This window comes from Apis mellifera, linkage group LG11, assembly GCF_003254395.2.
Source record: "Apis mellifera strain DH4 linkage group LG11, Amel_HAv3.1, whole genome shotgun sequence".
NCBI classification, from domain to species: Eukaryota; Metazoa; Arthropoda; class Insecta; order Hymenoptera; family Apidae; genus Apis; species Apis mellifera.
In genome coordinates, this window is record NC_037648.1 from 10,759,656 (window position 1) to 10,778,587 (window position 18,932).

The 18,932-nt window shown below is 39.5% G+C and overlaps 1 protein-coding gene across 3 annotated transcripts in view; it reads left to right on the top strand.

The window, feature by feature from the left end:
• Positions 1-7,673: 7,673 nt before the first annotated feature.
• The window catches only part of LOC100577879 (carbonic anhydrase-related protein 10), a 180,353-nt gene continuing 169,094 nt past the window's right edge, over positions 7,674-18,932 (top strand). For all 3 annotated transcript variants that reach the window (XR_003305590.1, XM_006566261.3, XM_026443656.1), the window contains exon 1: positions 7,674-8,166. Coding sequence is in view for 2 of the 3 variants with exons in the window: in XM_006566261.3 (XP_006566324.1) it covers positions 8,109-8,166 (58 nt within the window). In the remaining variant the exon portion in view is untranslated. The remainder of the gene's footprint in view (positions 8,167-18,932) is intronic.

An 18,932-nucleotide genomic window follows, 5' to 3' on the forward strand; every position in this document is an offset into this window, starting at 1 on the left:
CTTGTTCGCCGGAGTAGAGGTGATCTGTGCAGCGTCGCCACGGTCGCTCGATTCCGCCCCGACGAAATGGAATATCGATACGCGGTAACATCCCGAGGGAAGTGTAGCGAATATTGAAAAATTCTTGGCTGTGTGAAAGATGAAAAAAATGGATCGGTCGGGATCCGGAGGGAAAGGGTTCGTTCTACGTTTGCATCCCTCCTCCCCCTCTTTTTTCTCCTCTTCTTTTCCACGCGAGTATAATCGAGAGGGGGGGGGGGGTGGACAATCGGCGCGTGGAGAAAACGGTTTGCTTATTCGCGAATCTCGGCGTGTAACGAGCGGTGAAAAATCGGCCGATCCACGATTTTTTCCACCCTCCGTGAATTTATTCTCATAACAGTCCACCTGTTATCGTAGCCGGCCGCTGATAGGCAATCAACTTTTTTTCGACGAATTCTGTGCGTGCGTGTGCCGCGAGTGTATACGTATGACGAATATCAATGCTTTATTTTTCTTTCCTCTTTTTTTCCCCTTTTTTCTTTTTTTTTTTATATTCACATCGTGAATATCGTTGATCGTTCGTATGATGGACCGATATATACCGATTTTTCTTTCGGAACGGAGAAGAGGTTTTTCTTCTTCTTCTTCTAGAGAAGAAGAGGGGAGGGGACAATTTTGTTTATGGTAATTTTGCGTTTGTTCTGGAGGAGAGGATCTGTTCGTATTCGTACGACTCCAAGTTTCTCTAGCGTTGCAGGTGTGTGCGAGGGTATTTTGCTCGGGAAGTTAAGGGGATGATTTATAGTAACTGATATTCAGTGGTGTACGAAGAACATTCTGTATATTAGATACTTATTTCGGGTAAGTCAGATAACGGGGAATCAGGGAGAGGGGAGGTTCAGAAGTTAGGCCGTTGAATTGGTAAAAGATGCGAAAATAGTTGGAGAATGTAAGAAACTGTTGTTGTTTCACGCGTTTATAATTATTCCTCTGGGATAGATGCTAGATCGATTTCGAGAGAAATTTCTCGCAACTGCTATTTATTTAATTTGAAGTTATCATTATGAATATTTAAAGAGGTTGCCGGATAATACTGGAATTAAATTTTTCTTTCGAAAACGAAAATTATCTACGGAGAAAAATGGTATAATATGTGAGATTGTATTATGAGAGAGAGGAAACGGATTATTCCCTAACGATAATAATAACGATCAGCGTTTCTTTCAATTTTTTTTTACAATGATGATGCACGTGCGTTTATTTATACGGGTACGTGGTAGTGCGTATTAAGTAAATAAATTATGGATGCTCGGCAATTTTTTTCACAAAGTGTATCTCCTTTATTGAATCGAGGATGGACAAAGGATCGAGACCGCGAAATTTCGTTGCATAGTTAACGGACACGCGGAATAAAACGTGTCCGGGAGGTAATTATTTCGTTTCGGCGAACAGTTTTATTCGAGCTCGAGCTTATTCAATCCGATATTTCGGGGATCCAATTAGTTCTTTCAGCTAGAATTTTGAAAGCTGACGCGGTCAGAAACGGTAGAAACGCCAGTTTGACTGATACCTTATTTACTTTGAATTTCGGTCAACGATACGTCAGCCCGCCACTCGCCTTTAAACGTTGTATCGTTAATTGCACGAGAACCGATGCTAGAAATTCATCCGTGCGTCAAGCTGAATCTAATTTCTTTGTGGGATGGGCCACGATCAACGATCGGTACGCGATGGAATGTCAATTTAACCGTTGATCCAAATATCGAATTAAACGGGCGCATAAACGTACGTTGTTCGTTGTCGCTAATTTTCCGTGCGTGCGTGTACAGCCGCTCGGATCGAGAAACGTGATGAATGGAAACTTGAGAATCTCCTATTGTCGTCGAAGTGTTTTAAAGCGTCGAGATAAATTTAATCAAATTAATAAACCCCCTGATTTGATTCGAAAATCTATTCCAAATCTATTTCGAAACAATATTGAATTTATCTCGAATCTAGTTCAAATTATGCTAAATATACCTAATCCTGAATCAATCCCAATTGCGTAGAAATATTATTCCTACTATTATTCGACTAACCTATTTACTTATACTTCTACGTATTCGTCTTATTATGCTTAGCTTATTCTACCTAACCGCTTCACGATCCACGATTTATTTTACTCCCTTCATTCCCTACCTTATAATCTCGCTACAATTGTCTTATTTATCCATCCATATATCCAACATAATTCATAACATATTTTAAAAAAATAAAACCTAATTTTAAACTTACTCTCCTACAGTTTCCTATCATTTCCAATTACCTCCCTAACCTTCACCCCCGAAAAACTGAAAAACCCTTACTGCGTTCCTGTGCAATCCATCCCGAATAAATTTCCGATCCACTGCCCATTTTTTTCCCCTCTTCGCTTCTTGCAAATGCAAGGTCGGTGGCAGGAGGATTGGGAGAAGGGGGAGGGCGGCGAACGCGCGGCTCATTCGAAATTTCGATTAAATGGGATTTCGATATGCGCGAAACATGTCCCGAAGGGAAATTTAGCGAACGGTGTAGTAGCCGCGCTTCGTACGGGGGACGAACGCAACACGAACGGTTCCGTAGGGGTTGGAAGAGGGGAGGGAGGGTTCAGGTAGAACGCAGGCAGTAGTTTTCGCCGATAGAGTCATTGGCTGGATAATGCGAAATGAAATTGTCACAATAATCGTTGGCGAACGGTATACGCTGGATAAACTTGGACAGTTATACGGGGTGGTCGGTTTATCCGGGCAGGCCACGGTAATTCGCATATGTGCGGCGGAGGGCGAGGGTGGAAGGGAAGGGAGGAGGAAAATGGACGGTGTTCGCGCTTAAATCGAGCCGAATCGACGAGGAATAATTAAAATTAAATAATAAATCGAACTGCGGTCCGCCGTGATCAATTGGATAACGGAGGATAAGGAGTTTGGATATGGAAATGGGGATGAGATACTTGGAGGATCTTTTTTTTTGTTCCTCTGAAACCAAGAGTTTCAGGATCATTTTAATATCGACGATATCAATTTTTTTGAATTCTCGATTATTATTTCTCTCTATCGATCCTCAAATCTTCCTCGTCTTCTTCCGTTCGATTTCCGTTCGATTCTTGGCGCGTTTATCGGTCGGAGTAGAAGTCGCGTGTACATTTTTTAATTACGGGCGACGAGTCGAAAAGCGCGCGAGAAAGTCGACGGACGGACAACAGCGACGTTCTCGTTCTCTCGTTTAAAACATTAATTTGGTCCGCGACTCGAAACACACACAGCGGGAATGCGCCGCTTTCATTATTAACGGCCTCGCTTTCGAACAACCTCTTTCAGCCGTTCACGGTGAATTCCACGCGGTATTCAATAATTCACACCCGCGTTTTCTTCTTTATTACAACCATTAAACGGACGGTTCTTGGTTTATCCCGCAAGTTATTACATCATACGCGTTTGTCGCCTGTCACGCGTTTTCCACGATCGTTTAAATTACGGTTAAACTATTGTCATGGTTAACAAATATCCAGAGGCGATGAATTTCCCGACGCGCGCGAGAGATGAACTGCGTGCTCTCTGTAGTAAACTGCGGCAAGTGTATGTGATGATGATTGGACCGGTGGGGTCGGGTTACTTTTGACCCGTGTTGAATTCACTTATTCAGGTGTCGTGAAATTAGACGGTGTAATTTTTTTCGTAATTACAAAACATTCGGAAGATTCGTGATTTTTTTGCAAATTGAAGGTTGTTAATTCTTAGGGAGTGGAGTGGATAAATAGGGGTGTATTTTTTAAAAGTCGAAAAGAGAAGATAAGAGTCGTGAAAGTGAAAAGAAAATGTGGAATGGAATAATTTGAAAGAAAGAATCTTTTCCTTTCGCGGATTCGTGGATTAAATTAATTAATTGTTACTTTTCGAACGTACGCGTGGAACTTTGTATAATCGATATTTTTGAAAAATGAAGAGAAAATGAGGGCTTATGTAAAGAATTATTTTGCACGAAGGATCGTTTTCACATTATATTACGATTTTAGATGTATATGAACGATTAAAACTCGAACGATTGGTGGAGAATTAAAATTGAACATTTTCATAAGTAAGTTTTAAATAAATGATTTAAAATCTGCGCGTGTTTTTTTTTTTAGTATATATTTTGTTTCGAGGAAATATCATTTGCGACGATCGGCACTGGATTCGGTTTTGTGCTATAATTTCGTAATTTATTCCGTCAATATGCATGCAAATAAACGTCACACCGGTAAATACCGACCACTTTATGGACGTGAAGATACTTTTCGCGCTGGATACTTTTTGCAAATTCCAATTGGCAATGACGTGATATATATTTTATTAATTTCCAAATATTCTTTTGGAAGGCGATAATTTCGATTCTTAATTATATTATCCAGGCAAATGTATACATTTTAAATAAAATGTAATAATTTTTAAATAAATACAGTACGAATATAAAATTAAAATATTCGTATTCGTACATTAGATTGCATTAAAAGAGGAGAAATTGAAAAAAAATTGCAAGATATTCGAAGAATAATCAAATCCCAGAAACAATAATTATTATGAACATAAAAATATTCATAAAAATTATTCCAATCAAATACATTACTTTGAAAAAAAAAAGATTTCATTTGAGGAGATAAAAACTTCACGTAGCATTGCCAGTGGTATTAGAACGCGTATAATCAGACCTAACACAATTCAATCCATTTATCGGTTATTTCTTTCCAAAATCCTACGATTCTTTTTCGATATCTTTTCAACATAATCAGCAAACGAAACAAAGGATCGTTATCACTTCGAAATCTGTTCGAAAGAAGAAAAAAAAACGAGGAGGAAGAGAGAAAGAGAGAGAGAGGGGATACACGACTGGTAGGGGACTTAACGATAATATCCTTTAAAAGAGAAAAGTTTCAATCGGATCGTACTGAAAATAGATTTATCTGTGGACCAGTGAAATCCGTTTCAGCTTGGACAGGGAAATTTTACCTTCTTTTAGGCTTTAAGCTCCACCCCATAGAGGTACCAGCAGCGGTTAATGAGGGGCGGTTATTCTCTTTTTCCTCGATTCCTTTATCACCCTTTCCACCGTTGCCTGCCTTCACTTCGTTCTCCGCGAAGCCGAAAATTGGTCGACGAAAGACGCGAATGAAGCGAAGGGAGGTGGTGAAAAAAGCAGGGAGGGGCGCGAGAACGGGGGTGAATATCGATATGCGGGCGAGGTAAAACAGAATCGAAATGAGGGGGGTTGCTTTGAAGGCATCAAAGCGCGGTACGAAAAAAATCTTTTTTCTTTTTTTTTGGAATTTTTCTCTCGCCGCGCAACGAATTCATCTCGGCCTGTTTTCATCCGGTTATTGCTTGTTAAATCGTAGTGCTCGTCCCTCGAAAGGATCGAGAAGGCCAAGAACTCGAACGGGAGATTTTCGATTTTTCGATTCTCCAGAGAGGAGAGATTTAGAGCTACTTTCTACGATATATTGTTGCTATTGTCGATGAAGAGAGATTTCTTTTTTTTTTCTTAAGTGTAAAGCGAAATTTAAAGTTCTTCGAAAGATTTTCAATGGAATGTAAGGAGTCGATGTGGAACGAATTAAATATTGTGGAACTTCGTATAAGATTATTAGAGTTTTCGATAACTCTAATAATCTTTTATTTAAAAAGCTCTCTCAAGATTGTACTTTTTTCTTTCTCTTAAATTGAAAGAACTTATTTTTCTTATAATAAGAAATTAATGTATATTCAAAATTATGATATAACACGTGTATAGCTCATTGAACAAGAACAGAACGAATGGAATAAAGACACTTGGATTCCTTTCTATTCCAATAGACGAGCCAGTAGTCGGTTTTTTAAAAGACTCTCTGTTAAACGAGATATAGATTGACACGTTGTTGATTATGGTATATACTGTGGCAGCTATTGAATAATTATTTACGTCTCTGGAGAGACAGGGGTTCGCGATACTGCTTTGATACGGAGAAACTAATTATTAATTATATCGATCGTGTATGACGCGCAGCTCGTTAGTATACGGATAGGTTGCATTACTTGCCGATATCGTATAGATCGTATAGAGGAGATTAATTAACGATCGTCGATGAGTGTTGATGCTTGTGGATTTTTCTCGTCGAAAAAGCGTCGAATATTCTCTCGAGTAGATGCATCCTGTCGAGAACGAACAGTGTTAATGATGTGTCGCATTATCTCTTCTCTCATTGTAGCCAAGAGTGACCGATAATTAAATCGCTACGTTTCAAATAAAATCTTTACCATTATTATAAATTTAAATTTGCGGCTGGGCTGAATTCTTTATATATTCGTTATATCATTATAAACACGTCTTCTTAATCTTTGATGCAACATGATCCGACACGTGCGTCGAAAGCAATATTGATATCGGTGTATCATCACTATGCGAATTTTGATGTAGATTCCGAGTTACCGAGTCTCTTTGTGCTTTCGATCTTGCCACGTATATCGCATATTAATCTTACCGTTAATATTAATGCGGAATGCATTTGAAATAGATGAAAGCGAGCGGCGATGGCGCAATATTTCACCAATACCTCCAGATTCACATTCGTACAACGTTTATTCATCCCAAAACTGGACGGAAACAACAAAAACCTTTCCACCTTTCAATTTCAAAATTCGAAAACACCTCCGATCTTCTAATCGAAATCCACCCCCTCCCTCCAAGAAACTTAGAGGGAAAGGGGTTGTTTCCATATCGCGGGAGAGGAGTGGCCGTTATACTAATTTGGCGGCCGCTCGTTAACGACCCCTTTGAGGTCATAACTTGTGCCGCAAGTCGGTTCCCGCCCCCTATACGTGTGCGTGTGTGCGTGGTCCGCGCTTTCTCTCTCTTCCGCCCCGCCAAACGCGCTCCTTTGCTCGCTGCTCACAGTCAGTTCGCTTCTTGAAAGGCATCGCGACGCTCGCGAACAACGACGACTACGACGAGGAGGACGAGGACGAGGACGACGACGAGTCGCGCGTAACGTGGTGGCGTGCATGCGCGGCCGATCGCCGCGCGGCCTGTCGTGTGGCGGCCAGGCGGCCAATGGTGGGGGTGAGAAACGTGCTCGTCAGCCTCGAGGAGCGCCGCGAGAGAGATTCAGTAAGCGCCGCGAGTCCGCCGTGGCCGGAAGTGGCCTCGTGCTGTTCCTCGTTCACGTTCACCCACGCTTTCTCTCGCGCGCCGATCTTTTCCTTCGAGTGGTTTTTCGTCGGTGACTTCTGCGCTTCCCTTCTTGGAATGCTTTGAAGTAATCTGTCGAGCGAGTGGGAAGAACTTTGGTTTCGACGACGCGGGGGTCGGGGCAAGTTTGTAACGAGGGTTGTTCGGTTCGGTTGTTGGTGGTGCGAGAGGATGAAGCTCGATGGTGTTTAAGGGGGCGGGTAACTCAGGGAATTGTTTATTAAAATTTGCAGGATAAAAGCGTTAAAGGGTTACGTTCGGTCGTGTCTCGAGACGGGATTCCCTGGCTTCTTAAGGGAGGCTCGCAAAGGATCTGGCTAGCTGACGTCATCAAGGAACAAACAAGCAGATCGAAGATCCGTGTGGCAAGGGAGAGATATTATATCTTGGAGGGTTGAAAGGGCTGTCTAGAAGTCGACGAAGTTGGAAAGGGGGAGAAAAGGGATACCATCGATCTTGGGTAGAAGAGAAAGAGACGAAAAGAGACGGATTTCAACGGAGAGTATTCGAATCACTGTCGAATCTACTGAATCTGGTTATCTGTCGGCCCGAGTCTGCTCGAGTAACCGTGATCTCACGAGTTTGTCGTTCGATCTTTATCGAGGTTCGATACTCTTTGATCGTTGGCACTCGCTGTTATTATATTTGGAAAGTAAAGTGGGCAGAAGAATTCGGAGCTCCTTACCGGAGACAGATTCTTCTCGGCCAAGATGATAAGAAATGGCAGGATCGCGATGAACGTCCGGCTGCCCCTGGTCGACTGATCGTCAAAGACAAATCGAGAAAGGGCGAGGGGAGGCTTTCTTTTGCACCAGCGGGATTGAAAAAACGATGTACGAGAGGAGCAAGTGAGAATTCCTTTTTTTGCGTGTTCTCCCCCTTTTTTTTCGGTGATCTCTATCACAGAGAAGATGTGCCTGCGACACTTGCTACTCTGCCTGCTGGTGGGTGTCATCGTCATCGTGAACGGTGAGTCTTTGATTTATCCTTTGTGTTTTCTCCTCCTCGAAAACGTGATCAGAAACGTGAAAATGTGTATATTGGAAATCGAGTGGTATATGATTGGAAGAGAAGTGTGAAAAAAAAGAAAAAATTATCGAGTGAAACGTAAAAATCTGATTTTAGGAAAATCGAAGAAAAAATTTCCTTCAATGAAGCTATCACATGCATAGTTTTATACGCGTTCGATGTCATCACATACACGATATTGCATACGTGGGAATAATACACGATACGTCCATTCTTATCCATAAGTATCTTTTATCGTGCTCTCAATTGATTTAGAACAATGATAAATTAATGCTTCACGGGATAAAAATTACCAATTTAAACGACAAATGAAAATATAAATGAAGTAAAAAGTAAGTAATTCTTCTTATAAAATATCATTCGCTTTCCTCGTGTTAAATTTTGTTCACAGTAGTGATTTATAAGATAAAAGTATTTAATCATTTTCACGAGTTGATTTGAACCGATATTACGTGGAATAATATTACGCGAATTGAAATATTTGTGGAGTGGAATTTTAGTGTCCGATTTTATCCATGCAGAAGGAATGCGATATTCGTTGATGCCGTATATACATTATACGATTTTGAATTTTGTCGAGGAGGATCGAACACGGATTGTTTTTACATACCGCGTGACGAAGGAACGCGAACTCGAAAGTGTTGTAAAGCGGGAGGCAAGTTTGCAGCCAGCCACCAGTTTAACCAAAACTTTTTGCCAACTATTTTTTTCCCTTCCCTCCCTAAATTAGTTAATAAAGTCGGGGAAAAAGGTAGCCCGTTTAATCTGATTTTAAAGAGAGGAATAGGGTTAATCCTGTCGACTCTCAAGGACATTGGAACTTTGTTCAATTTACGTTCCCGTATAGGTTAGAAAAATTTTACTTCCATTTTAAATTAATTCGATTTTATATATTATTTTTTATAATATTTTAATACAAGAAATTCTTCTTTATTTCCGTTAAATCAAATACGAACGTGATGCACAAACTGATGAGAGAAAAAATGGAATTTTAAACTTGATATTTAATATTACTCCTGAATAAATCACCAGATATTTAAATATCGAAATCGAGATTATTCAATATAATTCAAATCAAACTTTTAGAAATATCCATCTACTTTATTTAAAGAAAGAAGTAAACAATCATTTCGATTTTTCGGATAAACATTGAAATCTGTCGATCATCCGGCGAACGAAAAAAAGAAAGAAAGAAAGAAAGTGGAAAAAGAAAAATTAGAACTCCGGTATTTATTTTGAACGAGCTTTGGAAAGCACGAATCCATAAACCATGGTCCTGCGAAAAAGACGGAGAGGAATCCTTTAATCCTCGAAGGAACGAGCCTAAGTAGTAAGAGGGCGAAGGGGGTTACGGGGAGCGTCACGGGAGAGTTAAGTGAAGCTAGATTACGGACGTTAAGTCGTCGAGTGGACGTTAAAGCAGCCGTGTGCCCGTTCCCAAAGAGATTTTTCGGGGGGTTGCCGGTTCACTGCAAATAGTTGCAAGGAAAAATAAAACGCGGTGGTGGAATACAGCCGCGGGTTAACGCGTGTCGTTTTTACGCGTGTTGGCAGATTTTACGGCGTGCCAGCCCCTCGGTTTAATCTACGCAGTCGAAGCGAGAGACAAAGAGAGAGAAAGAGAGGAAAAGGAGAACAGAGGAAACGGATGGAAGAGAGGAGAGAAAAAAGGAAGGGATAGGCGAAGAAAAGAAGGATTGTGAAAAAGAGAAAAAAAAGGCCAACATGGATCGCGAGGTGTTAACGCGAGCATTAACAGAGCTTTCGTAGAGGGAAATAAAAAAAAACGATATGCATGGATGGACGGTGGATTTTCGACTCTTATAAAAAAAAAAAAGTGTCTGGGAAGGTGAAAGTGAATCAAAACGGGTTGTTTCAGAATTTTTTCCCGCCCCTCTCTCTTCCTCTCTTTTTATTACTTTTCCATTCCCTTTCAGCCCTCTGGTGTAGTATCTTCGTGAAGAGGGAAAAGGGTCGATGTCGATTCGTTCGCTTTCGAACGAATTTGAAAAATGCAAAAGCATTTTTAAAACTTCGTTTTTCCACCTTTCGTTTCTCTTCTCCTCCGGTGTGCAACTAACTGTACGCTGCTAATTTTTTCGTATATAATTTTTCTTTCCTTTTTTCTTTTTTTTTTGGATACTTCTCGCCTCCACTTTCGTTTCTACTTTCAATAGTTCTTCTTTCAGGAATTCGAGGTGCGGAAGATTTCGTTTTCGAACCGAATCGATCCCCTTTTCCTAGGGAAATGGACGGTGTTTACGTTCAATTATTTAACGCAATCTTGCAATAAACAAGATTACTCGGTTTAATGAAATATGTACCCGGATTCGAGCCGTTTAATTTGATCCGCTCTCCGGTCTCGATTCATCCGATTTCCCCCTCTGTTTCTCGTCGCTTTTATTGTTGTTGGTTTTATGGAAGGCTCGTCCGTTGCTTGGAATTAAGTCTCGTTCGTTTACAGAATAGCTTTAAAGTTGAACGAGTCGTTGATGTACGCGGAGGGGGATAAAATTGCGACGTCGTTCCAGGCTAGAGCTATTTAGGGAATAATTAGAGGATCATCACCTTTGCCGAGTAATTTCGAGGGGGATTAAGTTCTTGGCGTGTTTGATCGTGTGTTTGCGGAGGAGGAGAGCAAAGAATAGCATCCGAGTGTTGACAGTTGAACGAATCAATTAAATTTCAATCCCTTCTTTCGCACGAGATTGAATCCTTATTTCCTCTTCTCTTTTTATACAAATACATGGACAAGATTTTATAAATTTTATAAATTTCAACCGAATTGAATTCTCTTATAATACCTTCTTCGAACGTACGATAATTGCATCCGTGGCAAATTTCAGTTTCACGCGGAATGAAATTTTAACAATTCAAAGTCCAGCATCCGGATTCCATCTGATCAAGAATATTCAATCCCGGCAAACGAACTTTCCACACAATTCCAATCGATAATTCTTACGTACCATTCACGATACACAGTAACACAAAGTAATTTATCCGTTGTGTCGTCGGTTTATTTTTCTCAAAAATACCGAGACACGACGGTAAAAAAGCGTCGGTCCATTTGCGAGCAGAAAAAGAGAGGAAAAAAGAGGAGAAGAGAGAGAGAGAAAGAGAGATGGACGAGCAGATAACCACGACAGAAATCAATCTAGACGCAGGCGAGATGGTATGGGCGCACGGTAATCTTCAGATTTATTTTTATTAATCCCGCGTGATCGACCCGGATGCCAACCGAACCGCGGAATACTTGCCAAATTTACCGAAATATCGCGGCCGTTACGATGTTTCCAAATATTTCGCGGTCGGCAAATATTTATAGGGGGCTCTAAAACTGTATCGCGTATCCGTTCGAAATGAGGAAGTAAATTTTTCTTCCGATTTCCCCGGGATCGGGGGGAGGGGGGCCGGGCTATCTACTCCTCCTCCTCCTCCTCCCTTCCTCAAAGATTCAACATCGCTTTAATCTTTCACGAATTCCCGGAAACGAGTGTAGTTTTTCCTTGGCGAATCTCCGCCAAATTAATATTTTTCTTGCGAATTTTTCTTTTTTTTTGAATTCGTGTATTTGCTTCAAGATTCGCGTTAATTGATTATCGAAGGATTATTTTTTTCTTTTTGCTATTACAAGTCTTTTTCCTCGAACGAAATAGGAAATTTCGGATATAATTTTTAAGCAACGATATTCTTTCCAAACGAATAAGCGAGGAAGAAAATTTATCAAGACCATAAATTTCTCGTACTATTTTTCATTTTTCCTACCTACTAGGAATAAACCACGAATTTAAAATAATTTAAATACAATTTAATAAGGAATGTAAGGTAGATATGAAACGAAACCATCGGGCGAATCGGATACGGAAAGAGTATCCATTTTTTTCCCCGGATTAAGTAATTTAATAAACCGTGGCGTGTAAAGTAAGTATGGCAGAGGTGATTTTCCAAAGTGGAAAGCAAATCATCCCCCCTCTTCCATAACCCCCGTTTCCCAAAAGTGTTACGCTAAGCACATTAATATTTAAGATGTAGTATTTGCATTTAAAAAAAAAAAAAAAAGAAAGAAAAAAGAAAGTAAAGAGGGCCCTCGAGCGGTGTAGAGCACGCGGATACTTAGGAGTCGGTATCTGTAATCTCTTGCCCACTTTTCATGCCGCCTAAACCGACGTTAACTTGCCCGTTAATGTGATTACGTAGCTCCGTTTCACTCGCACGCTCCTGTCCCCGTTTATAACAGGTTACACAGGAATCAGATGTTAATCTCGAGCAGATTAACGGTAACCGGGCTTTTTCACGCATATTTTGCAAACGTTTAATCCGGATATAATCGCCGTGTATAAAAATGTCGTACAATCGGCCCGAGAGAATTTTCTTGTTAATCGTTTCCTACAAACGAACGAAATTAAACGTGGAAAATTCTTGGAGAATGGAGAAATCTCGTCCGTTATAATAATTTGATCACGGAGGGGGGAACGATTTTCAAAATGAAAATTATAAACGCGATATTGATGAAATGGCGGAAAAAGAAATCGTGAAACGATCTCGACTAATCTATTTGTCGGTATCTCGATATCCTTTTATTTTAATATATGTTGGATATATAAGGATTTATCGAACGATCCAATTAGAGGATTTTAATGATCCCTTCAGCGATCCCTTCCAACGATTTTGACTCTCAATAATTACTATATATACTATATAATTACTTATAATTAATAATTAGATTTTCTTGTTCAATGTACAATTTCTATTTATATCTACGAATCCTATAAATTCGTATCGATCCAGTATCATTTCAGAGATATCTATTTTCGGAGCAGAATCGATAGTAACTCGATCGAATTGTCACGAACGAAGCTGTCGATTCTAGAATCCGAGACCTAAAGAATCAATCCTTTATTATAATAATATTATTAACGATATTCATTGTTCACAATTTTTCCCGTTAAAAAAGCGTACCATTTAATCAAATTCTTCTTCAATTCCATCGCGCGAAAATTTTTCTCTCAATCGCACCGTTTAACGTATCGTTTACACACGTCGATACGAGTGTATTCATTTTTCAAAAAAAAAATCAATCGTTACACGATATCGGGAGCGAATAAAATTAATCGAGAATATTTCGAGCCCATCGTGCAAAAGGAGGATCGTGCGGAAGTATAATAGAAACGAAGTTGAAGTTATAAACTCGAGCGGTGGCTAGTCGGAAGTTAAAACCGGGGAGGAATCCCTCTATTCCTCCGGCATCCTTTTCCGGTGAAAGGAAACGCGTGTCAGCGTTATACATTGAAACGCAATCAAACAAACAAGCGAACGATGCACCGTCTGGAACGTAATAGCTTTGTCTTACGACTTTGCCCGTAATCTCCGCGAATGAGGCAACCGTCTGAGAATTTCGCTCGCTGTGAACACGTGAAAACTTACTCGACTGATAAATTCCGGGGACGTTGCGTCTTTTACTTTGACGATTTGAGATTATTCTTATTCGTTGAATCGTTATTATATATTTATTATCATGCCTCGATGCCTGTCAACGGATAATTGTATTAAAATTTTTTCTCGAATGGAAAGTTGATCGACAAAGAATCGAAAATTTTCTTTTTTTTTTTTTTATTTTAAATAGATAAAACTATAAAAATATTTCATGAGAATTTTTATCGTAAAAATTAATCGTATGCTGTATAAAAATTAAAAATTTAATTAGTTTTGTTACAGAAAAGGAATTAAAAAACATTGGTTCGTTATTTCGATGACCGAAATAATTGCCAAAAAGGATGAAAAAAATCGTAGTGAAAAAAAAAAAAAAAATTCGGAATTAATATGGTTATTAAAAGTTTTTCACGCGGTGATATCGCACGGTCAAAGTCGAGCCCCGTGGATAAAAATTTAAAAATTTATGAACAGTATTGCGATTCAGCCGTTGTGCGTGCGTTTTGCGATATAAATATATATCGCATAATATATCGGGTACAATATATCTCTAGAGGACTTGATAATTCCAAGTTTTTCAATCTATATCTCATAATCGAAAACTTTAATTTTTATATATTTTTAACATTTTCACGTGTAGAGTTATAATTATATATCAACGTCGTCGCCGTGACTTTTTTTTTCCTCAATCATTTTTAAATCACGCGAACAATTATGTAAAATTCTTTAGAAACTTTCATCACGAACGATCTCCCACGAGGGATAATTTGATTTGATATATTGAAATATTTTTACAAGAAACGAACGAGCGTCGGCCTTTAAAATGCCATCTGCGATCGTTATTAAAAAAAAAAAAAAGGAGGGAGGAGGGGAGGATGGAAAAGAAATTTATTTTTACAAAGTTCGATGCTCGAAGATCCATCGCCATTTCTTCGGCAGTATATTACTCGCCGTAGTAAGAAAAGTCTCTGTCTCCGAGGATATAAAACTATCGGAGTCCTTAATAACATTTCGATCATCCTTCGGAGATAAACTTCAACTTTTCGAGATCCGAAAGTGTTCCCAAAGTTCCTGAGAAATACTTCTTTCCCGCTGTTTATACGTTTTTTATTTCGTCAATTAATATCAGTTCGATTAAAAGAAAAAAAAAAGAGACAACGCTCCTCTTTACATATTTTCTTTCGTATCGTAAACGTTTAACAACGGACGGGGTTATTCTCAGTCCGCGTCTAATTGTCTCCATTATTACGTAACTCGATCGAATCTCGTCGACTGTTATCGTCGATATTAACAGGAATCAGCTCGTAATTATACGAGAGCCTGGATAAAACGAGGCTCAACCCAGCCGTGAAGCGTCTCCCTCTTCCACAACACGCCATAGCCATTGTTTCGAACTGATATTTCCTCGAAAAATTGTTTCTTCAAATTCTATATATACAACGTTCGTCTCGTCGCATCGAATCGAGTCAAATTAAATCGAAACCGAACCAAAAAGAAGAAAGAAAAAAGGAAAACGAAGAACTGTTAAAAAATAAAAGCACCATTAAAAGATGCAGGGTGAAAGATCGTTAGTTGGGGGGTGGAAAAAGGTGGAAGGACGAAAGCGATAGTTGGCAGAATGTTTGCCCTGATTCATTATCGGCCGTGGCCGACGAGTACGGTTGTCAGTTATTTCGAGCAAATTGTTATTCGCCGTCGGCTCGAAGCGTCAATCAACGTGATTGACGGCGCGTCGCGGCGCTCCGCGTCGCCAGAGGCGTTCCTCGCTTCCCACGCCACGTCGTCCCGCCCCTTCTTTTTTCCCCCCTCCCTCCCCTCGTGAATTATTCAACCATCCTGGAAAACAACTATATCCCTTCGACCGCGTTAATTGCACCCACGCAAACGCACGACTTTGGAGGCAAGCTTCTTGAAAGGGATGATGGGTGGAAAGTTTGGCACGAATGAAACGATGCCTCCCATTCGAATGTATATAAGGATCAAGAGTTTGTTGTTCGTTTTGTTGGTCGTCTTCGATCATTTGTGGTTTTCGAGTCACGTTACTTAACTCGTTGCTCTCTTTTGAAAAATATAAACTATAAATTTTCTCACTTGTTGTTATTCTTGTTACATAGTTATTAATCGACGAACGTAAGATTCTTTTCCGGATTAAAAATGGAGGAATGGAAAAGTAAAATTGTACAATTGTCCGGAAATTTTGTTTTATCGTTTTCATCGTGGTTGGAATGGTTGGAAAGGGCGAAAAAGCTCGAGACATGATCCGCCCGCGCTTTCGAGTTTGTCACCATCGCGAAAGAATGTTGAGATTATTTTCCCGAGTTTTCTTCGCGGCTCGAAGCTGCCTCGCGCAGGCCTGTGTGTGCACAGGCTTACCAATTTGAAATGATAATGGGTCCGGGGTCTGGCTCGAGATAAATAGCGGTTGCATCAGCGTTCTTCTCCTCTGGTTTGAGGACCACTCGAGGACACTCGAGGCATCGCGTTGCCATTCTCAGGCATCCGTGACGCGCACAGATTGGCGCAGATTTCCGCTGAACATCACTGATTGCCGACCCCAAAGCCGCGATGTTAATATAATCTTTGAAATTCCTCGCGGATAACGCGATTTCATTCACTTCTCTGTGCAAGTATATTTTGTTATACTCTAATTATCCTTACTTTTTTTTTCTCTTCCATTTTTTCTGTGCTTTCACTTTTGTTTTATCGTTGTTATTAGTTTATACCAGCCAGATTCTGTGCACGAATCTTTTTACGTATCTTTAAAGTAAATGGAATTAGGGGGAATTGATATGTCGAGAAGAAATTGATAAAAAAAATTTGCAATTATTCTTATTATGATTTAATTGATGATATTTTAATATTCGTATGTATGTATATATTTATTTAATGTAAAAACATTTACGAAATCACTATTCTTTATCCCACAAAATCCTATATAATTCAGCGATTCAAAATTATCAATTCATCCCGTGTACGAATAATTGATGAATCCAATTTATAGAATCGTTCGTGGGTGTCAATTCGAATTCTACCTTATTTCCTCCCTTGCCGTGCAATTTTGTTTCTGCGAAGGAGAAGTTTTTCGATTCCATTAATTCTGCGTGATTGGTGTAGCGGATACTCGTGCATAATTCGGTGGTTTTGGATGCGAACCAAGCGGAAAGTTTGGAAATGAGCGAGGCAGAATATTTTGTTTCTTTTTTGCACGCGATTAATCACGGATAAACAAACAATCGGAGGGGGGGATTGTATTTAAACAATAAGCATAAGTTAAGTTCAAATGGTTGGAAAATAAAAATTCTAGAATAGATCTCTAGAATACAGTTTACAAACAGCAAACAACAATTTATATTTATGATGGATATCATTTTGTAAATCGATGTTTATCAATATTGCAACATTTTCGATGAAAGGTAAACATCTCTCGTAAACTAACGTATCCCATAGACATTCGTGATAAAAAAATAACACGATAAAAGATCGATTGAATTAACATTTTCTTTTCCACGAATCATTCGTCCATAAAAAAAATTCATCCAATATATATAAAAGAAATCTCGGATTCGTCGATTCTCTGCAAATATAAATACGAGAGAAAGAAAAGAAAAGAATGGAAAATTTCAATTTACTCGTTCGATGCAAGGGAAGAGTCGGTTGCACGCATCTGCATCCGTGCACCCGCGCGACTCGTCGTGTCCTCGTCGTCTTACGCCGCGTTTCTCATATGAAATACTCATCGTGGCGCATGTTACGATACTCGACGAACGTTTCGCGTGCGTTTCCGCGCGGATGATCGCGCTTATAGCCCGCCAGGCGGAAACGCTCCTCTCCCGCGTCGGCCTCCACTCGTTTCCCGTGACAAACTGTCAACTTGCACGCCGTCGAGTCTGTCCCGCGATTAGTCGGATCGATTCCTACCACATCGATCGTTACCTTCCCTTCCCTCTTTTATTTTATTGCTCCGTCGTTGTTGTCACGATGAAACCCTCCTCAATTATTCACCACTCAGATACACATCTTTCCCTTCCTAGCGTAATAGTTAATGTTGTCTGAAAATTTTATTTTACACGAGAGAAAAAATAGTGTTGCGTTCCATTATCAAAAAAAAAAAAAAAAAAAGAAAGAAAGTAGATGAAAAGTCATCACAATCGATCGACGAAAATTTATCCCAAGATTAATTCCAATTTGTCGAAAAAAAAAAAAAGGAAGATGAAAGTAGATGAAAAGTCATCACAATCGATCGACGAAAATTTGTCCCAAGATTAATTCCAATTTGTTAAAAAAAAAAAAAAAAGAAAGATAGAAAGTACGTGAAAAGTCATCACAATCGATCGACGAAAATTTATCCCAAGATTAATTTCAATTTGTCGAAAAAAAAAAAGGAAGATGAAAGTAGATGAAAAGTCATCACAATCGATCGACGAAAATTTATCCCAAGATTAATTCCAATTTGTCGAAAAAAAAAGAAAGAAAGATAGAAAGTAGATGAAAAGTCATCACAATCGATCGACGAAAATTTATCCCAAGATTAATTCCAATTTGTCGAAAAAAAAAGAAAGAAAGATAGAAAGTAGATGAAAAGTCATCACAATCGATCGACGAAAATTTATCCCAAGATTAATTCCAATTTGTCGAAAAATAAAAAAAGAAAGATAGAAAATAGATGAAAAGTCATCACAATCGATCGACGAAAATTTATCCCAAGATTAATTCCAATTCTTTTAGATTCTTTTATTTTAAGATTATATTAAGTTTAAAGAATGTCTCGCGATATATTTTCCGACAATTCGATTATATATTCGTTTATAAACGAATCGAAATTCACGTTACGGTAATAAATACCTCGTTACACGTTAAATATGTGTTTGGATTGTAACGAGGAAGAAGCGAGGAAGAGACGGGGGGAGTTTAATTCGGGGCAGAATTACGGAGCAGAAGGGACGGAAATGAGGGAAATCCCTGGACCGCGGGGGAGGTTTTGCGAGGGGAAGGGAGGGAGTTGAGAACGAATTCTTTCCAACGATGAGACACCTTCGTAATGTAATGGCCGGCGTGTAATATGCTGTTGTGTGCAATATGCAACGTCGCCGACCAAATGGAGTTGGAAGGGCTCTCCCGTTCGTAATTCAACGAGAGATGAGATTCGAGAGGGCGGATTCAAAGGAATGGAACCGCGAAAGAAACGATTCCGAGGGCGAAGAACGATTAAAGCTCGAGAGAGAAGAAATTTTTTCTTTTCTTTCTTTCGTTTTATTCCACGAGCATCTTGAATGATT